Genomic DNA, 23,386 nt, shown 5'->3' with positions numbered 1-23,386 from the left:
GTCTTTTCTTTGACTCAATTGTCTATTTGATAGATTCCCCCCAATGGCGTTGCGATTCAGTAAGTCATGCTCAACCAATCAGTGGTTTTGAAGCATCGGCAGAGAGCAGTTCAGCAAGCATCGAAGCTTTTGGAAACGGACCCGGGCCGTATCTCCAAAGCACTGGTAGCTACAGCACTTCAGATAGCTTGTTATTCCACTTCCGTCGCGCAAACGAACGAGGCACATGGGCTCCATTGTCATCTAATGTTTGATCTTGTGCAGCGCGGTCAGGCTATAGCTGCTGGCTGCCTTGATCATCCAACTTCTTCATACCGTGAGGTGTGTAAAGTAGACATCCAAGGTATGTTGAAATAGATATCCAATAAGAAGCTCAAAGGACGTCGTCATAGGCTTCAAGGTTCCCCAGTATCTTGGCCGCCACTTAGATTCCACCAAGCTCCCGTCATTGTTCCATTACCGAGAGTGCACGGTCCAGACGAATTCCAGGGGTCTTGAGTGCTCTGAAAGACTGAGCCTGGGGGCAGCCCACCAGCCCAAGTCCAGGTTGAACGAGGCACGTGCGCAGCCCCTCCAGTCTCAAAATTTTCCCCCCTTCGCAGCCAAACAGAACGGCGGGCAGCCCACTCGACGAAAAAAAAGCGTCGGCGGCAGCTCACGCCGAACTAGAAACTTTACCAGGCAACCAACCGCCACCGTACCACGAAATAATTTCGGTCGGCCGACACAACAACGTCCAGAAACCAACACGTTCTTTCGAGGACAATAATTCGAAACGATTCCACATTGTCGCAAGAGAGCGAGACATGCATAACGACTTTCCCTGCAGATCCTCGCGCCACACAGTGACCCTTCAATGAGAATTGCCAACCGCCGACCACTGTGAAGATCTGACCTCGAGCCTGAGCCGCCGGAAGAAAGAGAGGGAAGACGAAGGCGAGAGCACAGAGCCTCGGCCACCACAAACAACCCATTCTCATGCGTCCTTTCACCCCCATCTCCAGACACCGGTCTGGTCCACCACCGAGAACGGCGACGCCCATAAAAAGCATCTTGCGTCAAACGACAGTCCTCGGCCGGAGGAAAGCTGACGAAATCGAGTTCGATGACCCGCCCTCGAGCCCGACAAAGAGGCGGAAAGTCCTCATCAACGAAATGAAAAACCGCGTCTTCGAGTTTGGCAGTCGCTCAATGGACGAGGTCAACTCGGAAGTGAGGAAGGCACTGGAGGAGCACCTCATGGGCGAGGACGAGGACTACGACATGCTCAAGGAGATTTTCGCCAACGACAAGCAGCGATACCTGCCACCCGTCGCCGGAGAAGATGAGGATACGCTCAAGCCCCAAGAGCTCAAGGGCTACGTTCTGGCGCTGACCAGCTGCGTGCCGCTGCTGAAGAACAAGGCTTGCAATGGCCTCGTGAAGACTGTCTTGCAGGTCTCGTGGTTGGGCCGCGACGAGGACTTCTTCAAGGTGTACATCCAGTTCCTGGCCGCTCTCGTCAGTGCTCAGGGATCCTATCTGACGCATGTCTTGTCCATGATCGTCGAAAAGTTCTCTCACTCTAGACAATCAGAGTGGAGCGTCGCCGATTTTCCCACCGTTAGCCGAGCAACGATGCGCGAAAGGCTACACACCGGCCTTCAGTACATTCTTCAAATGTTCCCCGCCGCCACACCTGTTCTCCGCGGCCTCCTCGAAACCAAGTTTCCCTTTGATGACGACCCGAAAAAAATGTTCGTTGCCTACGTCAACAACCTTCTGAGGTTGAAGGAATACGCGGGAGATTTGGACCTCGAAATTGTCGACGTGCTGCTGTCACGACTGGTTAAGATTGATGTCCAGATGCAGACGGATCTCGACGACCTCGACGACGACCTTACGGCATCGGTTGCCTACGCGCTCAGCAAGTCATTGGATACCGGCTCATGGGAGGGCGATGAGGAAGCTTCGGACGAGGACAGCGATGACGAGTCCGTTGACAGCGATGATTCCGACTTTGATGACAATGAAGAAAAGATCCGCGTGGTCAAGGGCAACGTTGAAAAGCTGGATGCTATCCTCGATACGTTGTTTGCCCACTACACACCCCTCTTCGAAAATCCCGATTCGGATCAAGCATGGGAGCGATATGCCTTGCTCGTTCAATCATTTGGAAAAATCGTGCTGCCAACGTACAAGTCCCGTCATACCCAGTTCCTCCTTTTCCACTTTGGCCAAATGTCAGCTCGCCTGCGCGACACCTTTGTCGGCAGTTTGATGCACATTTTTGGTTCGCAAAACCGACCGAGCTTTGTTCGTCAAGCAGCGGCAACATACCTTGCCGGATTCATGGCGCGAGGCGCCCACGTGCCGTCTGACTTGGTGCGCACAGTCTTTGCGCTGTTGCTCAAGCAGATGCAAATCTACCGCCTCAAGCACGACGCGGACGCCCGAGGACCAGATCTGAGAAGACATCAGATCTACTACGCACAAGTACAGGCCGCGCTGTACATGTTCTGCTTCCGCTGGCGCGACTTGATCGTGTCCACACCAGAATTTGTCGACCCAGAGGACCCCGCATCGTATCTTGGTCACGAGCTGGAATGGATGCAAGGGATGAGAGAAGAGCTCTCTGCCAGCGTATACTGCAAGATGAATCCTCTCAAGATCTGCGCACCGGCTATTGTCGAGGAGTTTGCGACACTATCACACAAGCTCGGTCTCATGTACATCTTCCCGCGTGTCGAGGAGAACAAGCGGATCAGACTGTCACAATTTGTATCAGACACCTACGGCACAGGCGGCGCACTCCGAGATACGGGCTCGGGAGCGCAAGACGAGGAAGCATACCAGCTTGACCCCTATTTCCCGTTCGACCCTTACCAGCTGCCCGTGAGCAAGCGGTGGGTCCAGAACGATTACGTACACTACCAGGCTATCCCGGGTCTTAATATGACGGCCGACAGTGACAGCGAAGACGACGACGAGGAGAACGTTCCGGAGACAGACGTTGAGGAAGACACTGCTACCGCCAGCGAGGACGAAGACGACGACTGAAGCGGGTTCCGTGAGAGAGGCGGGGCAGATCAAATGCATTCATACGGCGTTGGGTGGTCACAAAAAAGTAAAAGCGAATTTGGGCCAATTTGGCATTGATTACATGATTCCCGCAAGGCGTTTGGGGGTGAAGAAGACGACGAAGAGATTTGAGATGTTGGAAAGTGGTGGAAAGATTTCTGGAAGCAGATCATGTCGAAGATGTTAAAGAAGCAAAACTTCTGAACCGCTCTACGAATAGTGGGTGTGAGAAAGATGAGAAAGAGATACCTAGCTTTCGTCAACCCGCAACAAGGTCGCTGCCAGTATAATGAAAACCAAATCATTGTCAAGACTTGTTTCTCAGCGCTTCAGCTTTTCAGCCGCTACCATTCCTTTCGTTTTTCGCTGCCCTCCCTCATCAGTGACAAATCGTTGCACCAATTTGAATCTGATTTGAAAAGACGCAAAGGGATGGATGGATATGCAGTACCTTAGTAAGATCTTATCAAGGTAACTCAAATTCTTAGATTCTATCGAGATTGCAGCTGAGGTGACACTGCCTCCCTCCCCCACGGTAAAATGGTACGGTGTTAGGCGCCAGGCACGTGAGGTGATCGGCCACTTGTCCCTCAATTGGATAAGCGCCGTCCCTCACCTCGCTTCCCTCTCCCCTCAGGCCTGTCGGTTAGTTCCCTTGGCATGCCACTGTGCCGCCCGGCAGACGGATGAACAAGCCCCAGAATCCCTGAGAATCCCGGGAGGAGGGGCGGTTTCCTGTGCTGTGTAGGTAGGTAGTGCTGTACTCCGTACGCTGCGGCGCTCCGGCGGTCCCTGCCAACAGCGAAGAAGTTTAGCTGGCTCTGGCGCTCTCTCTATCTCCATTCTCTGGGCCCTTTCCTCCTGCTCTTGCGGAGGTGCGCTGATGAAGAGGAGGAGAATGAGGGTCTCCCCCCCCCCCCCCGAAGGCGGGCAGAAGAAAAGAAAAAGGCGCCCATGGGAATTTGGAATTCGCCCATCTTTAAGGCGGACGAAATCCCCTCACGGGCTGCTCCTTCCCATAGTTTTGAAACTCCGCTCCGAACCGGTGGGAACATTTCCACCTAATTATCTGCAAACGAGAGAGGGAAAAAACGTGACGACACTTTTTTTGGTGAGCGATCGATCAAATCGGAAGTCATCGACGCCAAACGTCACCCCGCTCATCGCACCTCTCATCTCATCACTCAACTCACCTCACGCACTCACTCACTCACTCACATCTCACCAATCCACCAGAGAACGCCGACCGACACCACACATCTCCCATCGTCGGCGGTGAAGTTGCAGCGCCCAGCTCATCTCAATTGCAATTCTTCACGGCGTGTCGCGGTAATGGCGGACAATCAGGTGCGGCTGCAGCACGAGGCTTCGGTGAGGGCGGGGGAGGGGCAGCACCTCAGCCAACACCAGGGCCAGCAGCAGCAACGGCAGCAATATGACAGGTCAACGAGCGGCGACAGTCGAGCCGGCTTCGAGGAGTACTGGAGAGAAGAGAAGGAGAGCGAAAGGGCTGGGAGGGTGCAGTTCGTGAACGAGGGGCCGCCTTACCATCATCAATCGTCGTCGTCGCCGTTGGATCACCAATCGCAGCAGGTGTCGGGAGGAGGAGATCAGGAACTGCAGGGTTCTCGTGAGTAATTTGTGTTGTTTTCTTCATCCTGATGATGTTCGGTTTTGTAAAATTTTGTGTGTTGCAAAGTTGCGATGACAAGTGTCAGGAGTTGTCTTTCCCTTCATCCCGTCTTATCTTTGATTCCACATGCGCTCGTCCCATTTCTTATTTTTATTTTCCTATTCTCCTCCCGCCCGTTTTTGATTCACATATCCACCTCCCTTTCTCGGCCTTCATGATTCCACACACCTTCGTTGCTTGTTTTTTGATACTCCATACCTGTCCTTCCCTGTAACATCGTGGCCCGCTCGTTCGCCCGCCCGTCCCCGTTCCCGATCGACGAGTGCACCGCCAGGGTCCTGGTGAATCGCATCCATCATGTTGGTGGTTTCAGTGACCTTGTGTGGAACCGGTCACCTTCCCCATAATCAATGTCCATGGATGTCTCAGAGAGAAATACATGGGGATGAAGGGACCAGAAGCCGACAATCCATGATCCAGAAGTGGTGGATGGTAGGATGGGAATAGGGATGGGGATGGGCTTTGTGAGTTATGCTATGTCAACCCCATGCCGGATTCCTCATGATTCCTCATCATCATGCCACCCACATCACACCCGAACCCTCTTGTGGCGTTAGACCCCTTCCCGCCGCTAAGAAGTCCGAAGTTGGTGTGGTGGATTGGGGGGATCCGCGAACCGACCACAACCGCTGCTTGCTTGCTTGCTTGCTTGCTTGCTCGGCCTGCCCTACCAAACTAGCTATGCCCATGGGCCATTACCCAATGAACCACGTTTCCCATGTTGGTTTCTGGAAAAGCCGCACGAGCAATGCCGGGGGATGAGAGCTGGTGTCCTGGCATCTCTCCTTCCCGACTTGATTCCAACGTCTCCCGGCTCGACGGTTGCCCGATGCGGCACACACCGCTGGTCATGGACCCCCGCGAATCACGTCTAGACGAGGCTTGGCTCCTGGAATCATCCATTCCCTGTTCGGAGACTATCCTACCCGTACCTTAACCACCCTCACTTCACTTACATCCACACCTGTACCCATATACGAAATACCCATGCCACCTTTACGATCATCTACATTCCCAGATTCCTCATGTCTACGTCCAAGCTCCCGCCTTGGCTCCCATTCTCATATGCTTATATCCTCTTTCCCTCCCTATTTCTTTCTCCCACGTGGGAAACCCATCACTTGAGGAAAACCATGCAACTCCAGACCAGACTAGAGAACTAATATAGCCCAACCCCCAACTCCAGCAGAATCAACAACACCCGGCCTCACGTCCGCAGAAAAGGCCAAAGAGAAGGCCAAGCTTCGCCGCCAGCAGGTCCGCAAGGCCCAGATCCAGCACCGCACCCGCAAGGCCAACTACATCAAGCAGCTCGAGCTCGACGTCTGCAAGTTCAGGGATATGATCGCCGCCGCCGAGAAGGAGGTCCTCGCCTTCCGCCGCGAGAACGAGAACATGAGGGGCGCCCTCACCGCAAGAGGATTCGCGGTACCTCCTGAAAGCGCAAAGGGCGAGAGCGTCGTCGTCAGCGAAGTGCGGATCCGCGGATCGCAGGAGCCCGTGGCGGTGCCGGAAGAAGTGTCGATGGCGCCGGCGGTGGTCCAGCAGCAACAGCAGCAGCAGCAGCAATTACCTGCCGTCCCGGCACAACGACAACTTTCCCAGCAGTCAGAGGACCAACAAGCACAGTACTCGGCGGGTGCTCCCCCGGGCGAAGAATCCCAGGTGGTGGCATATCAACCTCAGACGCTGGACTACGACCCGTACCCTCCGGTCGACCTCTTTGCGGACGTCAACATGGGCGAGGTCACAGTCACGATGAGCAAGGACGACGCCCTCGGCACGCCGTGCTTCCAGATCTCGTCGCCGTCGGCCGCGATCACATATACCCAGTCCCAGCCGCCGTCAGCAGATCAGCTGTCTGCGGAACAGGAGATCATTGCCATCAACCTCATTCTCGCGTATGTTGCCACAAACCCCCCCCCCCCCCTCAGCAATCATCGTCGCTGTAATTTTACTAACTAACCTCTCTTTACACACAGCATGGAACACATCTGCTGGAACCACTTCCACCCCCGCCAATTCCCCGCCCACGGCGACACCTGCAAGGCCGCCTCGGGCCACACAATGATGGCTTCGACCCTCTGCATGTCCTCCGCCCCCGCCCGCGTCTACCGCACCATCCGCCGCGGCGAGGCCTCCACCGTCTCGCACACATGGCAAGCCGACACCGGCGCGGGATCCTCTCTATCTCTGAAGTCCCTGCTGGCCCTCGCCAAGACGCTGAACCCGGGCGACATCGAGCTCACACCCGTGCAGGCGTGGTTCGAGCTCGCGGCGCGGTACGGGGCCGCGGCGCTGATGCGCGGAAACGTGATTGAGGCGCTCAAGAGGGAGTTTAGCGGGGTGGTGGATTGTATTCACTTTGGGGCCATCATTGAGCGGGATGCGTTTGAGAGTGTGGTGGCGAGGGTTATGGAGCAGGTGGGCGTTCCGGAGCTGGAGTGGGAGATGGATGTTGATGAGGGGGCTGGTGTGCATGCTGGGGGTATGGTGTATGGTGCGCAGCAGATTACGGCTTGAAGGTGAGGGCTGAGAGGAGGCATTCACCCCCGTGACCTGGCATCTTGACTGCGGGAGTGGGAAGGCTTTCTTGAGAGTGCTGCGAGGTGTGGATTGCATATCGTCTACTGCGCCGAGGCGACTGATGAATTTACGACGGTTTCACGACTTTTACAAAAGGGAGAGAAGGGGATTTAGGCCGCATATTTTGCATCTCTAGACTGAAGACAGATCATGGATGAGATACATATCAACTGCACAGAGAACCATGGTCCCCTAGAAAGCAGGGGACTTCACAAAGACTACATATCAATTAAGCAAGCCTTCAGTTCGTTCAAGAGAGAGTCTCAAGTTTACTCTACACATATCCAGAGCCTCGTGTAAGTACACCTACCCATCGTCTGGTACGGAGCTGGCCAGCAGGGGCAAAGTGGCCTCATTCGGACGTTGACTCTGACTGGCCCCTGAGGAAAGAAAAAAAAAGATACAGGTCCCTGACCTATACCCTCCGGTAAACGTCGGTTCTCAAAGATCATTTAGTCCAAAAAATGTAAGAGACGAAGTGAAGTCAAACGGTTTGTCAACGGGGCGCTTGCCAAGCTTCACCATGATTGGGCGGCCAGCCGGGCTGACTGCTCCTCATGTGAGAAGGTGGAGATGTATGCAATGCATGTGGAATCTTCCTCTCTGTACCTTACACAATGTATCCGTACCTCTCCCTGTCTTCCGTCTCCTCACACCGAACTCCTCGCCCAGCTCTCAGACGTGTCTACCGACTTTACCAAGTAGTGTATTCCAAACGGTGCGTCAAAAACCGAAATATCTCCACATTGTCTCAGACCGTCTGGAAACAGCGAAGACGAAACTTGGCTGGCTGGCTGGATGTACGGGTGTACGAGCCATGTATGTAATACGTCGATCCCTGCTTTGGGAATTTTTGTCATCTTTTGGAATCATTGTTTCCCTTCTCCATTCACCGCTGTAACCTCAAATGCAGACACAGGGAAGGAAACCGGGGGAAATTCGATTGGGTGGAGAAAGGAAGACGGGGGGCCCTCTTATGGAGTATGCGTTTCCACAATTCTTGTTGACGGAATCATACTACGTACATAGGAGTCTTTGTCAGATCCGAAGGCATGCATGAAGGAAAGAGAATCGAGACTCAGTCTAGAGATGGTGAGTGTATTATTATCTCCCCATGTAACTCGCTATAGTATGCAGGACGGGGATACTTTTCGGAATCTGGTCGTTCGGCTCTTTTCCTAGTGCGGTGAGTAGCGGTGAGTTGATCTTCCTCGTCCGTAGGGGTTTTGCTCCGATAAACGCTCCATTTGACCACAATAACGTAGCACGAAGTCCTAAGACTAGCCTAGCAGGAATTGGAGGGGTCTAACTCAATGCCTAGCTTGCAAGATTCGGGACAGATTCAGCCTCAATAGCAGCTCATTCCTTACAAAACTTCTATCAAGGTTGCATTTGATGGATGCCACACTTTATGCACTTTGTAGCCTGGGAACAAAGTCACGAGAGCACATCACCTCCAACGGGGTGCCACACGATGGTGAATTTTAAATGATTATAATTATATACTAAAACTAGTCTGCAGAAATGCCAAGTGTGGCCTCGTCGTTGTAGGAGATTTACCCAAGTCCTTGATGGACATCGTCATGAGTATCTGAATTCCCTTTGAATAACGAAAAATAAACTCCCAAATCATATTTCGCCATAGTGACTGTGTGTGTGTCTGTATGTGATCAGACATGTGTTTTTATCCCTAGGTCTAAAAGAAAGAAGATGCCCGAGAGAAGGAGAGAAGAAGAGAAAGTTTGGGATATCGCTTGTGAAAATAGTCAGGTAAAATGAAAAGAGCTCCTGGGACACAAAGCTCAAGTCTAGTTGGGAATAAATGACGCTTTGAATGTTGGAAAGATGTGGCTTTTAGACACCAGGCACCTTGAAGCCGGAGACTTGCGGCCAGTTGCCCAGGCTGGCGGGATCGCCACCGATGCGGACATAGACACCGACAGCGGGAATGCCGCCGTCGAGGACGAAGAACTGGTACCAGCCCGGAGGGGCGATACCGGCGTTGGGAGGTGCTGTGACGGTGCAGGTGGTAGGCCCGCAGGTGACAGCGGGGAAGAGAGTGCGAGCACCCATTGAGTTACCGTGCGTCGATCCCACAGCACCGAGGAGGGAGACCGTGATGTCGCCGTTAAGGGGGGCGTGACCAAGGCTGACAGAGATCTGCTGGCCGTAGGTCCAGTCCGTGTTGGCGATGGTGAAGGTAGGGCGAGTCTTGCCGGAGGTGAGGTAAGGAGGCTTGAAGACCTCGACACGGTACTCCTGGGGGTTGACGCCATCTTCGGGGTCAGAACCACTGACGAGAACGCGACCGTCAAGAAGAGTGATAGACTCAGAGTGGTAAAGGCGGGCAATGGTGGTGTTGGCCATGACTGTGATGCGCTGGCCAATCTTCTCCGAGGGGTCGTACAGAAGAGCATTGAGGTTGGGGTCGTTGGCGAGACCGAACCCAGCAACACCGTGCTGAGCACCGTTGTTGATGAGGTAAGTTCCATCAGGAAGGGGGGCAATGCAGGACATGACACGACGCGAGGGCATACGCTCAATCACCCACTTAGGGTTGGTGCCTTCGGGCTCAATGGAAACGCAGTTGTCCATGGCAGTAGCAGGACCCTCGGTAGAACCACCGCAGATGAGAACGCCAAGCGGGTCAGTGTAGGGAGCGTGCTGGGGAAGAAGAATACCAGTTCCCTCAAGAGGATAAGTGCGACCGCCCTTGGGGTTGTTGACAGCACCAGGGATGTTGGGGAGAATCGTCTTGGTGTTGAAGGTGACGTGGTCAAGAATTCTAGCCTCGTTCCAGTACGCAACGAAGATGTCCTTACTGGGGAGAACGGCAACGAAGGGATACAGGTTGTTGGGATCAGTGCGCGCGAGCCAATCCATGTACAAGGGCTTAGTGCCAGTGCTGGGTAGAAGCTCGATGGTGGGCACAGCGCGGCCGTTGGATCCCTCCTCACCACCGATGACGAAGATGGAACCGTTGGCCATGATCATAGCAGAGGGATACCAGCGGCCATCCTGCAGGCGGAGGTTGGTAACGTCCTCCTGCCAGTCATTGGTGCCAGGGGTTCCAGGCTTGCCATCGGGCCAGTACAGGCGGACGCCGTAGGTAGAATCACCAGACCATCCACCAATGTTGAGCTGGCGACCAGCCTTGTCAGGAAGGGTGATGCCGGCAGAGCAGAAGATGTCGGTCTTGACGTGCATCTCTCTCCAGGCTTTGCTGATATCCGGGACGAGGGAAAGGTCGAGCTCGTAAGCGCCGGTAGAGTTGGGCGGGCCAGTGCCGAACTTCTCGAGGAAGGAAACTTTGCCGGTGATGGTCTCCATCGTCATCAGGGGAATGGTCACACCGCCAATAAGGTTCTCGTAGACACCGGCACTGGCAGCATCGGTACCGAAGTTCCATGAGTAGAGAGGCGTAGTGCCAGTCCAGAAGTAGGTCGAGAGGCGAGCACCACCACCGCAGATGGAGCTGCGGTTTCCAGGGCAAACAATGTTGCACTCAGAGTCGTCGACAAAGGCGGCCTTCTGGGTGACGATATTGGCAGGGTCACCACAGTAGCATTCTTCACCATACTCGAGTCCGGCTGCCATGTATCCGTACTCGGCGCACCTGTCCAAGCACATACCGGCCGTCATGGTACCGGGAAACAGGTTCTGCCAGTAGAAGGTACGCGGGTTAGGCTGAGCTCCGACATTGTCCTGAACACAGCCCTGGTAGGTCCAGCTTCCGTTGAAGCCGCTTCTCTGGGGAACGGGCGGAGCGTATGTCTGAGGAGTGCCCTTGGAGATGATGGTCATACGATTACCGCCACCGCACATTTCGGAGGCCTTACCTCCACAGGCAGTGTTGCAGGATGTCGGGTCAGATGCCACAGCACCGCCGTTGTAGATGGCGTTACCGCAGAAGCACTGAGTGTGATACTCGGCACCAGCGACAGTGTAACCGGCATCGGAACAGGCCTTGGCGCAGGAAGCGAGGGTCATTGCCGGGTCGTCTTGAAGCTGGTTGGGAAGAATGCGGCCTTTCAGGTTGTCGACCCAGCAGCCCTGGTTAGTCCAGCCAGTGGGGAACCCAGTGGCAGCGGGAGCTGCTGTAGAGCTGGTAGATGAAGCGGCACCAGTCACTGAGCCACTGACAGTTGAAGATGAAGCTGACGAGGATGAGGACGAAGACTGAGTTGCGCTTCCAATGGTGTAGACAGAAAGGCGATTGCCCTCTCCGCAGTACTGGAACTGGTTGCCCATGCACTTCATGGAGCACTGGCTAGACGGAGCAGCGACTGAGCCAGCGGCAAACGAGTTACCACACCAGCACTCGCGAGAGTATTCGACACCGAAGAAGGTGTTTCCATCGCAGAAAGCAGCACACTTCTCCAAAGTCATGTCGTCAGAAGCGGTTGTCTTCGCGCTGAGAGCACGGGCGTTGGTAGCTTCAGTCTGGCAGCCATACCACTTCCAAACACCGACAGTCGCGGGTTGACTGGGGCCAGTCGGGGTGGGGGTCGCGGAGCTGCTGGAGGAAGAACTGGAAGAGACAACAGTGCTGGAAGAAGATACAACACTGCTAGAAGAGGAAACCACGCTGCTGGACGAGGAGACTGCGCTGCTGGACGAGGAGACTGCGCTGCTGGACGAGGAGACTGCGCTGCTGGACGAGGAGACTACGCTGCTAGACGAGGAGATTGCGCTGCTGAAAGAGGAAACAGCAGTGCTCGAGGAAGTGCTGGTGCTTGAGCTGGAGGTCGAAGCACCTGTTGGCGCAGGGGTAGATGTTGAGGTGGGAAGAGGCTTGTACTGGTGCTGGAAGTCGTAGACATTCAAACGGTTGGGGCCACCACAATACTCAGAAGAGTTGCCGTTGCAGAGCATGTTGCAGCCATCGACGGCAGGGGCACCGCCGTTGGAGATGGTGCTGCCACAGACTGGTAGCATAAGTGTTAACGATTTACTACGAGAATCACAAGCGCAAGGAGAACTTACAGCATTCGCCAGAGTATTCGACACCAGCGAGGATGAAGTTAGCATTAGCGCAAGCAGCAGTGCACTTGGTAACGGTCATCTCGCCACCAGGAATGCTTCCGATTCCGTACGTGAGAGCACGGCCAGTGGTTCCCTCTCTATTGGTCTTGTCAATTGTGTGGTCTTGAAGTCATCGAGGCAGTATTCAACTCACGAGTAGCACCCAATGCTGCTCCAGTCGCCAACACCGGGGTTGACAGAGGGGCCCAAAATGAGGGACGTCTGATATAACGACAGTCGGTTGGGGCCTCCACAAGGCTGAGTAGCGTTTCCGCTGCATGGCGTTGAGCAGTCGGCCTCGTTGGCGAGAACACCGTCCTTGGCCAAGGCATTACCGCAGTAGCATTCATTGTAGTACTCGGTACCAGCGTAGGAGAAACCCTTGTTGTAGCAGTACGTTGTGCAGGCATCGTTGCTCATCTGCCCATTTGCCGTGGTGGCATCAGAGATTGTTCGGCCGACATCGCTATTGTTTGGTCAGCACTTTGAGTTTTGTTCAGAAGCCTTTCTCACGGGTTATCATACACATAACAGCCCTTGTAGGTGTAGCCGTGAGGGAGAGTTGCGGGAGGCGCCGCGCGTTTGTAAATGCCAGGTGGATAAGCGAGTGCATTAGCGAGAGAAGACGCAGAAAGAACAACGAAAGACAACTGTGTGGTCCTCATGGTGACAAGTGTGTGCCAAGAGGCAGAAACCAACACAAGATGTTGATACTAAGGAGTGTATAGAAGAGGTGAAGGGTGAAGAGGAAAGAGGGTCATGATGAAGCCGGGAATCATGAAGGTATATATGAATTTCGATTCACGGCATGGGCAATCTCATGTGGCAGCGAGTGGCCCAACACGAAGGAGCCCTAGGGAAACGGGTACGCGATAGACCCGACTAGGCTCCCGGCGACTTCTACCACCTCGAGAGAGAGGCGATACCCCCCTCGTGGGCCAGGGGTTCCCGGAAGGTTGCAACGGAACAGAGTCCAAGAAGGGGACTAGGGGTTGCCATACTCACATGGAGGGCTAGTACACAAGAGTATCAGTAAGGCTAACCGGGGAAGCCAGATGGGCGTAAGCTGTGCACTTGCAGCATGTAGTGTGGGATTAGCCTACGTGGTGGGCCGGGAGCTGACTTCTTGGTGCCAGGCTGGGATGATGGGAGAAGACCGAGGTTACTCGTAAGGGGTGGAAGAGAGAATTGGGACATTGTCAGGTCGCGAACCTGGCTTGAGGGCTGAAGACGATACACACGAGGCGAGAAACAATGAGAAAGAACTAGACGCTAGCCGTGAATAACCTCTCGACTCATTACGCCTGGGTAAGAAACCGTTAGCCGCCCTGGACCATCCCAGTGGTGCCGCTCTCGCTATTTCCATAGCTATGTCTGTGGCAGATAATATTGTCCGTCTCCTCCACTTAGGTGTGAAGGAGCGAAGCGCCTTGTGTGTGCGAGACGGCAAGAAGGGGGCAATATGGGAGAGGGGCGTTCTAAAGCCCAGAGTAGGAGGCTTCGTGGCTTCGGACTAAGGGACGGTTGTATGGCCAGACGAGAGGCAGAAAACGCCGGGCTCCCAGACCAGCTCTTGGCCCAAATGACAACCTTGAATATGTGGAGATTAAGCACCAGACGCAAGGAGATGGGCAGAAAAGACCAGACTGAAGGGTGCGTGCGCTGACTTTGTTGCAATTCGTTCAACTGGCAAGTGACGGAAAGATGTGTGTGTTGTGTTTTCTCCAAGATGCGCGCTTTGGGATCAGGGTCGTCGAGCAGACTAGCGCCAGAGGGGTTCGTACCCGCGGTACCTTGGGATGATGTGGGGTCTGATCATGCAGGGGCCACCCCAGTCAGCACTTGGCCATCTCTCTTTCCGGCAAGGGGGCAAGGAGCAGGGAACTGATGTTATTGCCATTCTTAGCCGTTGTATTCTTACCAAGTACCTTACCCAGGCAGCGACGAGAACGAGATACGAAGACGCTGTCGCCGTTGTAGATGCAAGGTTCTTTCCTACACAGTTTTGTGGCTGGAATACGAGTAAGAGACTTTAGGTCTGGTTGGCACCAAGACCCGAGGATATCCTTACTCATCCAGGATGTAGGGTGTTATTTGTGTTTGCTTGTGGTGTCCATTGCCTCAAGGTGGGATCTTCGGTGAAGAAAACTCCGACATTCGCCGCGGTCCCATGAGCAGATCCTCTTGATCCCAACACCATGCCGGTCCATGATCTCGATACAGAATTACAGGGCAACAGTTACACGTCAAACATTCGGTCGTGGAACTCCAAACTCACGAAGAATAGAGCAAAAATGGTCAGTGAAGGGTCTGGAACCACGACACCCGAGTAATTATTGCCCTGGCCAAGCTTGTTTCCTGAAGCACTACATGAGCCGCACCGCAAGCCATCTCGAATGCGGCTGAGAAGTAGTGCTGGTGACGATCCCACGCCTTTGATGTTGCTTGTTATTCTGGGCTCGGTATCCTAGAGATGGAAGATCTAAAACTCGAACTCCTCGTCTGCGACGTTGTGATTTACGAGCCGCATCCAAATTTGGAGCACGATAGCACCCGTTTCAATGACAAAGGATTTTCATCTAGAATGGGCCCGAGGCGTTGCGTCGGTGGAGCTCTGCCGTGGTTGACCAGACATCAATGTCATTGTGGGCTGTGAGAACAAAGGCCAGCAAGAATTACCGCTGTGGTACCGGATGCTTGGGAACTTGGTTTGCTGCCAAGAAGTGTCAAAGGAGGGAGCGAGGCTTTTCCTTCTCCATTGATTCGAGCAGTCGGCCGTAGTTCTCGTCCGAAGCCCAGCAACCGCTCTCTTGGCTTGAGATAGCCGGGAGAAAACCCCCGCCCAGAAAGTGTCTAATAACCGAGACCCGTTAAGCCATTGCGATGCGAGTTAGACAGTCGATGGCCAGTGCTTTTTGTATCAGTTTCTTGCCATCGGACGATACGAGATGTTAGTTACTGACTTGCAGTAGATTGGACGAGTCAAGATGACTTGACTTTTCCCTTTGACTGGCATTTCGACCGGCGGCAACCAGGTCCCCTGACCCGTGGACCCCGTGGACTGTGGTGCGGATTCACGGAAGGAGGGACCCCTGCAACTCCACACTTGAAAGGTACCTCCCTAAGTATATTTCTGCATCTTCGATGCCCTGGTACCCTGTCATTCTGGTCACCTTAATCCAGATTAGGTTAAGTGGGTAACGTGGGATCGAATGCCCCTGGGCGAAAAGGGGGTGGATAGAGGAAGGCGTGAGATTGAGTTGCTGCTTCCAGTTCAGAGCCGTAATCCTGTGCCGCCTTCCTGCTGTTGAACATCCGATGTTTCCACGTTAATCTGATGCTGGCAACTGCCTTCTTGCCCAAAGCGAGTGCCGCCGCCAAATACCTACCATTCTAAACGATGGAAAGTAACAACCTGGAAGCTACCTATCTGAGGGAGGTACGGATGGACCTTTCCGTCCTCACCTTCCTTCCGTCAGCGGAATGGCAGTAAGGTACATCCCGAGGCCTAACACAGAAACGCCTAGTGTGTATCCGTCCCATTCTCCGAATCCTCCGGTAGCCACACCGTCCACAAACACAAGAATAAACTCGAACTGGACCACGTTACCAACGACACGGTAACGAGCCTCGTCCGTTGATATCAAACGTAAAGACGTACGGCGTAGTCGGATGCAGACAACTAAACCTAAAGCTAAACCTTTGGAGATATCCACACCGTTCGATATCACATCCCACTATTCAGTTCAGCCTTGAAACCCGGCGTGGGAAGTGTGTAACGGCCTGCAGTTCGTGCAAGACATTGCAGCAAGTTTCTTTTCAAGTTTCGATCCAGCATACGACAAGGCGCTCCCCAGGCTCCTCACAAACGCTTGGAGATCTCTTTCCCCCGCTCGAGGCAGAATTCCCTGCTCTCAGCTACGGCTGGAGGGACAGTTCTTGATTCGACCTGGCCAACTCTCCCAAAGTTTCTCCACTTTAGCGCTGCAGGCCCAGATTGCCCGGTTCGTATGTGATCAACTCGCACCTGGTCGGGGCTTTGTGATCCGTACAATTTCCGCCATCATTTGCTGTCGTCGAGGCGCCCACACTCCGGAATAGCTGAGGCCACGCAGGTGTCATTATTGACAAATGCTGACCACCACCTAGAAGACCTGCATTATGATACTGCTCGCCGAGACAACCTTATCGGTCGGAAACTTGGCACTTGATCGATAAGGTACGTTCTCAGTCACGGCAAAAGATTGCGACCGATCTAGGGGTCAACAGTTGCGGAAGCGTTTACAAATCGAAAGATTCCACGATGCAGTCCTCTCTACGCTGATTTACCGTAACAGAAAAGCATGTACGTTAGACTGAATGTACTTGCGAAGAGCCACGAAACAACCAGCCGACATCGATGAAGCCACGAAGTAACTAAAGCTTGACGAACATCTCGACTGAACCGCCCCGCGGTTACTCGTCCGCCACTCACCCACAAACGAGTCCAACGACTCAGTTGCCGGGAAATGTCCCAAACGCTGATTAACTCTATTTGAGTCAACTAGCTACTTGGCTCGGCTCAATAGCGTCAGCCAAACCAGCAGCGCTGGGCGAGGCCAGCCTCGACAGCCCCGACAAGTCGCAAGCCACTTCCTGTGCCGCCTTACCTTTTTCTCTTCCGTCGATGATACAAACGCCTCATGCCTTTCTGCATGGCTCAAGAGCCTTCTCTCGAAAATGACTGCAGTGGATGCTTGGGCCTGTTCCTGAGGTTGCAATCTGATGTGGCGGCCAAGCCAACCAATGCCAAGCCGGCCTTTCTGTCAGATGCACAGGAGCTGACAATCATCGCAGCTGCACGTATGCATGTAATGCATGGCGATGTGACCTCAGAACCTCGTATACATACCACATTCTCAAAGATCGCGGGGTCTTGAATGGCCTCTTTGCCACGATGCAAGTGGGAGCTTTGGCCCAATTACACAGAGCTGGCCAAAGACTTTGGCGAGCAACCAAGATCGAAAATGTCCAGTCTTCATGACGGAATCAAGTAACACAACCAGCGCGCTTTCAATACACAGACTGTCATCTCTGACGTTGTTGACATGGATCGGAGAGATTCGTCCAAGCAAACCTGGAGAGGTTTCTCCGCCGCTCGTTAATGTCTCTGAACTTGTCTAGCCTTACACCAACTACCGCCAATACTCAAGTTTCTTCACGGCCGGCTTGAATCAGTCAAGGTCATGGACACTAGGTACCTTATGTGGTTATTGCCTGGAGAGCAGCTCAATCAACAGCCGAGTCCCAGTGGTTTGGGAAAGCACTCGGCGGCGTTGAAAGTGGCCAGCGCCACCCTTGCTGGTTCACATCGATGATCGAGGGCTTGAGATGTCGTCGCTCAAGACACTTGGACATCAAGTTGCGTTCTTTTCTCTATGTTCTGGGCCATCTTTGGCTTTCTTTACTTGCCGGTCAACGGCCGTGACTTCCATTTTGGGAACTAATGCTTGCCGATGCTGACGTGCTGCCTCCTAGCGATTACCGCCAAATATTGAACACCATGGGAGAAAATTCCTCTTGGGTCAACTTTTGCTTCCACAATGCATCTAGCGTTGGGATATGAGACGGCCATGGCCGACGTCCCCCGACATTTTAACATTAGGCCTACGCGGAACCCCGCCTTACTACGCCGATGCCTTATCTTTGAATTAAGGTCGGCTGGACGTTCCAAAAGAGTCTAATCAGACTCGTGGAATTTGTGAGCGGGATCTATCAGCTCCTCCCTTTGACCCCTGACTAGTGGCTCTATCCGCAAAGTTGTACTCTAGAACTGTTGGCACCGCTAGCCCAAACAATAGTCTGTTTCCTCCTCTCAGCTCTCCACACTACTCACTCGCATCTTCAGCCTTGACAACGCTGTTTGTTTTTCACCACATGAGAAACTCTTGCCACTGGCAAAATATCAAGGCTCAAGATCGACAGCAGCGATGAAGTGTGCAGTGTAGGTCGCATACTCTGACAGATGTGCAGGCCTCTTGGCAACAATCGGCTTTTGGCCCATCCGAACTCGACCTCTCGCACAGACTGCGGAGTTAAACAAGCCAGTTCTCATCCATAATCTCGCGAATTGAAGAGTTCGTCCGAAGAATGGTCCGCTTGCTAGGTGTCACCCGCGCCGCCCGAGCGGTCCTGAAGCTGAGATCTCGCCCACGGTCTCTTGCTTGATTGAGCCTCGAGAAGTGATGTGATCACGGACCTGCACTGGCGTCCTAATGGTCTGGATTCTCATTTCCACATTGCCAATCATTTGCACATCTTCAATGGACTCTTATTGGGCATTCTACGCAGGGGATCTCTATGGGCCACGACAGCCTGCTCTGCATCGATCTGCACTGCGCTGGCATCTTTGCCAAGAAGCACAAGCAGAAGCCATTTCTCTCGGCATGAGGTCTCTTGGTGATACCAAGCTTTGTGGCATCAGGCTGGGAGCTCTGTGCTGGCTTCAGGTGCGGGAAAAGCTTCGAGTTACGTGCGGGAATACATGGGAGCAGTTACTGGAATGCGCCACGATGATATTTGGATGCACTGCTTGGCACGTGTTCGTCGAACTTAAAGAGCGCATGATATCCCCGGTGATCACGCAGATCGTACGTGTGCGACAAGAGAAGAATATCGTCGGTTGACCAACTCCCACCGCCTTGTCCGACAAACAGGATTCCAAGTGTCACCATGGTACAAGGTGCTTGACCGCGACTTTAAAATAGCCGTCTTCAACGACACAAAACGAGTCCAAGACGCCAGCCTGAGACAAAAACGGATCATGTCGCGGGAAGCTCAGTCAGGCAATATGTGTCAGCCATCTTTTCTAGCCCCGATGTCTTGCCGGCTGTGACGGCTACGAAAGAATGGAACGCGATGCCCGACAGCCGCGTCTGCAGGTTATTACCTTTCAACAAACAAACCTTATTGCACCGTTGAACAACCCGCAGCCCTACCGATCTCGTCAGTTTGGGCGCCGTCACATCCGCGGAGGAGGAATTGGTCCCGATGACCACGGCCGAGTTACACAGATGTGCTGGTGGCCGGCCTATTTCGATATTGACAAGAAAGGCCCCGAGAGCTACTTACGCAAGTCCGCTACTGAGTGGAAACTATCTTTTAATTCGGCTCTGTCAAGAGGATGCATCGAAGAGGATTTCAAGGTGGTTTTGTAATACCGTCAGGCAAAGCAGCTGCCCGGAGCTACGTTACCTGCAGTAGGCGGCGGGCGGGCTTTGACGTTGGCGGGCCCATTTCAGGTTGCTGCGATTAAATCCTTATTTATTTTTTTCACCCGCAGCCGTTGCAGATCTGCTAACGTTCGAAAGGCCCCAGCGATGGTCTCGATCTCAATCTGCTAGCTACTACCGAAAACGACGCGAGCGAAAAGGTAAAGGGAACAGGCCCGCGTTTTCAAAGAAAGATCAACAACGTCGTCTTCAAAGTGGAAACGCGGAGTCCCCTTGCCTCTAGGAAACTGCAAGGGCCCACGATTGGGAAAAGGTTATTTCGTGTGCAGTGCTCTTTTTCTCGGAAGCTGTGTGAGACATTTCTGCTTGGAGCATCTCCCAGACCCAATTCGAGCATGGTCCGCTTGCCGATCTCGACTTTTCTTTTCCGGATTTCTGAGACAACTCGACCAGGGCCAATCGTCGATTATCGAGGTTTTACTAGTGCCGATTTCTTGAGGAGAGGACTTCGATTCATCGTCTGCTCATTCGTCGACATTTTCGCTTTTTGCTGAGACATTTGGACTTGGCAGGGAAGATACTGCAACTGGACGGACAACCCTGCGCTCTGGTAGATTTTCTCTCGCTATGTGGAGAATGTGATAGCTGGACTCGCCCAGCTACGACTTTCTCAATGTCGACTTGCTCGACTTGCCGCGGAATCCCTCCACCGAGACACAGAGTATCAAAATTGCCTTGAGGCTGGCGCAAGCCATCTGGAAGTGTTTTCTCCGACACTGGTTACCCCTCGTCCCGCTACAGATTCTTTCCTCCCTTTCTATTCGGAACCAGCGTGGGACTGGGAGCTTGCCTCGGGACTAATTCCTCCCTTGCCTTTGCATAGACAAAATAGGTAAGATGGGTCAGTCAAAGATTTTCATCGCTAGATGGTGCAAGAAGCAAAAAAATCCCGACGGGAATTGAACACAGAAACAATCGTCAGCGCAGCAATGTCTTGTGTCTCCACTGACTTTGCTCGGGAGGATTGTGGAACGGATGACACCCGCAATTCTCTTTCGACGTCTTGTGACTATTTTGACAATAGTACTGTACTTTGGTGCTTTGAGTTATCGGGTTGCGAAGTCGACAGAAGTTTCATCTCAACATGTTCCGTATAGTCGAGGCGGCAATATCTTTGCAACAACACTGGCCGTTTTCCTTCTTTCAGTGTAGTTTGTGAGAAGTAGTCGTATAGAGGTCATACTGAAATATCAATCGATATTGATTTCAATGAGTTGTACGGGTAACACATTGTGCTCGGATACGTGATCCCAGCGCGCATGGCCAAAGGGTTTCTCTCGCGTAGCCTGGCAATCTTGACAAATTTCATATGGTTAGCATATGTCAGAATCTTAAGTCTATCTAATTACCATGTCTTGATTATTCTAGTTTGAGTTGCTTCAGTGGACGACAAGTATCATTGTAAAGAGCGTACTGTTTGACTCTTCGGTCTCGAAACTATGTGCAGGTATCTGACATGGACAAACTTTTGTGATATTGGATTATCAGATGAAAGAGTGAAAAAGTTGGATCTCTACAACGTCAGTCCTAGCAGCCAATCGAGTCGAGTGCATATACTAAGGATGAGGTGCTTTCGTGGAATTACCATTTATCAAAATGGCAACCGGGATTCGACATATTTACTTCTTTAACATGAACACTTTGGCCATGAAGAGACTCACGGACTACATCTGACAACTTTGAGGAAATCTGACATCAGATAAGAAATATAGAAGATCTAGAGAAGGCAGGAGAATGGTGTAATATCCAACCAGCAGGAAATTTTCTCCCCTAAGGAAAGCATCCCATTGCCCCTTTTCCGAAAGCCTAACAGCTTTCTCCCACATTATGCGCACGCAGCAGTCGCAGCAGCAGTGGCAGTAGCAGCCGGCGCACCACCGCTGAAAGCACCAGTACCGCTAGGCATTCCACCGCTGGGCATGTCACCACTCAGTCCACCATCCGACTCGCCCTCGACCGCGACACCACCCGCCTCGGTCAACTCGAAATCGTAGCTGGTCTCGTAGGAAGCAGAGCGGTTGACGCCGATCGTGATCCAGCCGAAGAGTCCGTCGGCGACGTCATCGCCCAGGTAGGCGTAGTCGAAGAAGGGGTCCGAGTCGGCGTTGGAGCCGAGCTGGCTCGTGACGACGTGGTCGTCAGCGTTGAGGGTCACGTCGACGGTGTTGAGGGTGTAGGGGTAGAGGGACTCGACCTCGGTGATGAGGTCTTGGTCCCAGAAGAGCTGGCCGATGTGGGCTGCGTGGGAGGAGGAGAGGGTGTTGTTCGGGAGGACTGTCGCGTCGAGGAAAGCGACCTGGTTTTGCGTGCGTTAGTATAAGATGCTCTCTGGTTGGGGAAAAGAGGTTAAGAATTTTGCTCTCTGGAGAGAGAACTAACCATGTGGTGATGCGTCGCGCGGCCATCATAGTGACCGGGGAACTTGGTCGTAAACTGCACCACACCATCGGCGTCCGTCTTCTGAATACCGCGAAGGAACGCCTTATCCAGGTTACTCGCGTCATTCACATCGCCGTTCATGGAACTCTGCACGCCAGAGTAGACGCCCGTAGCATTGCAGTTCCACAGATCCCAGTACAAATCCGTAATCGGCTCGCACGTCTTGACATCGATAAACTGCCCGTCGAGAACGACATCCACGCCCTCCTGGTCGTCGCGCAGGTCGGAGCGCAGGTGCTCCCCCTTTACCCAAAAGGGGCCGATCTCGCCCTCCGGGTCGAGAATGCAGGTGTGGTTGGAGCCAAAGAGGTCCGCGGACGCGGTGGAGGTGTCGATGCCGACGTGCGAGGAGGTGAGGTTGTGGCCTACGCCCGCGCTGTCGGTGGCGCGCTTGCGGATGGCGCGGTGGTAGGCGATGGCGTCGGCGCGGCGGACGAGGGCGCGGGCTTGGAGGTCGCGGTAGACCTTTGACGAGGAGCAGGCTTCGAGGCCGCGGCGGGCGAGGCCGTGGTGGGCGTGGCGGGAGGCGAGGAGTGAGGGGTGGGTTTCTTCGTGGTGGCCTGGGTGGGCGGTGCCGAGGAGGGCGGAGGTGAGGACGAGGAGGACGGCGGGATGCATTGTTCGTTGTTGTTGTCTTTGGGGGGAAAGAGTGGTGGTTTCGTTGTATGAGTGAGTGAGTGAGTAAGAGTCGTGAGACTGTGAAAGAGAGTATGGGTTTGGGAAAGATCTGTGTGATAGCTTCTCAATGCTTGGATTGCTGATGTCTCATTCTTCTCTTCTCTCGTTGAGGGTGATTCGACGATCCTTATATACTTCCATCTCGTTCAAGAGGCCTCTCTCCTTTTCCGTTGTCTCCCACTTTGGCGATGCTTGCTTCTGCGTTGTTCGCCCAGTCGTCACCCGTCGTCGTCACGTACATCGTCACTACAATTCCGCTGCCGTCGAAGCAAAAGTTCATCCACTCCTCCAAAGTGGACTATGAGAACCTTGCCATGTTCCGGATGAACTCCCGCCACATAGGAAGCGAAACAAAAAAAAAAACACTGCCCTTTCCTGACGTTTGCAGATCTCCATGTTTCTCCTCCCCTTCACAGAGAAGCATACGCACATAGCTATGGTCCACATCCTAAATCGACCTCACTGACTACCTTAACTCAGACACCGCAGGACATGTTCAGACGGAGCCACGACCGTGTTGGCCAATAAGCTCACATGCTTAGCCATCACAACCACGCTTTCGAAGGGAGGACGGGGAGATGGGGACGGGAACAAACGTCACCCTGCCCCTTAGAAGTCTTGGCAGGAGGGCTGG

At 53.5% G+C, this 23,386-nt stretch overlaps 6 protein-coding genes across 6 annotated transcripts; 2 read left to right on the top strand and 4 right to left on the bottom strand.

Annotated features, from left to right (window-relative positions):
* Positions 1-978: 978 nt before the first annotated feature.
* CCOS01_13808 (RNA polymerase I specific transcription initiation factor RRN3) lies at positions 979-3,039 on the top strand (the record flags this gene model as incomplete). The annotated part of the gene is made up of 1 exon (XM_060461952.1): positions 979-3,039. The coding sequence occupies one exon, from the start codon at positions 979-981 to the stop codon at positions 3,037-3,039; it is 2,061 nt and encodes a 686-aa protein (XP_060307672.1).
* A 1,353-nt stretch (positions 3,040-4,392) lies between these two features.
* Positions 4,393-7,276, top strand: CCOS01_13807 (uncharacterized protein; the record flags this gene model as incomplete). The annotated part of the gene is made up of 3 exons (XM_060461951.1): positions 4,393-4,690; positions 5,922-6,654; positions 6,736-7,276. 3 exons carry the CDS (start codon positions 4,393-4,395, stop codon positions 7,274-7,276), a joined length of 1,572 nt encoding a protein of 523 aa, XP_060307671.1.
* A 1,917-nt stretch (positions 7,277-9,193) lies between these two features.
* On the bottom strand, positions 9,194-13,029 carry CCOS01_13806 (WSC domain-containing protein; the record flags this gene model as incomplete). The annotated part of the gene is made up of 4 exons (XM_060461950.1): positions 9,194-12,267; positions 12,326-12,462; positions 12,519-12,830; positions 12,890-13,029. 4 exons carry the CDS (start codon positions 13,027-13,029, stop codon positions 9,194-9,196), a joined length of 3,663 nt encoding a protein of 1,220 aa, XP_060307670.1.
* A 2,524-nt stretch (positions 13,030-15,553) lies between these two features.
* Positions 15,554-16,101, bottom strand: CCOS01_13805 (uncharacterized protein; the record flags this gene model as incomplete). Its single annotated transcript, XM_060461949.1, has 2 exons — positions 15,554-15,749; positions 15,830-16,101. Coding segments are annotated over 2 exons (468 nt in total), but the record flags the coding sequence as incomplete, so codon positions are not given.
* A 5,359-nt stretch (positions 16,102-21,460) lies between these two features.
* CCOS01_13804 (uncharacterized protein) lies at positions 21,461-22,692 on the bottom strand (the record flags this gene model as incomplete). The annotated part of the gene is made up of 2 exons (XM_060461948.1): positions 21,461-21,931; positions 22,015-22,692. The coding sequence occupies 2 exons, from the start codon at positions 22,690-22,692 to the stop codon at positions 21,461-21,463; spliced, it is 1,149 nt and encodes a 382-aa protein (XP_060307668.1).
* Positions 22,693-22,879: 187 nt separating this feature from the next.
* Positions 22,880-23,032, bottom strand: CCOS01_13803 (uncharacterized protein; the record flags this gene model as incomplete). The annotated part of the gene is made up of 1 exon (XM_060461947.1): positions 22,880-23,032. The coding sequence occupies one exon, from the start codon at positions 23,030-23,032 to the stop codon at positions 22,880-22,882; it is 153 nt and encodes a 50-aa protein (XP_060307667.1).
* Between the last annotated feature and the right edge of the window lie 354 nt (positions 23,033-23,386).

Source organism: Colletotrichum costaricense (genome assembly GCF_030867565.1).
Source record: "Colletotrichum costaricense strain IMI 309622 chromosome Unknown Scaffold_18.1, whole genome shotgun sequence".
In the NCBI taxonomy this organism is placed as follows: Eukaryota; Fungi; Ascomycota; class Sordariomycetes; order Glomerellales; family Glomerellaceae; genus Colletotrichum; species Colletotrichum costaricense.
The sequence above is the reverse complement of the archived record's forward strand: the minus strand, read 5'-3'. Positions and strand labels throughout refer to the sequence as shown.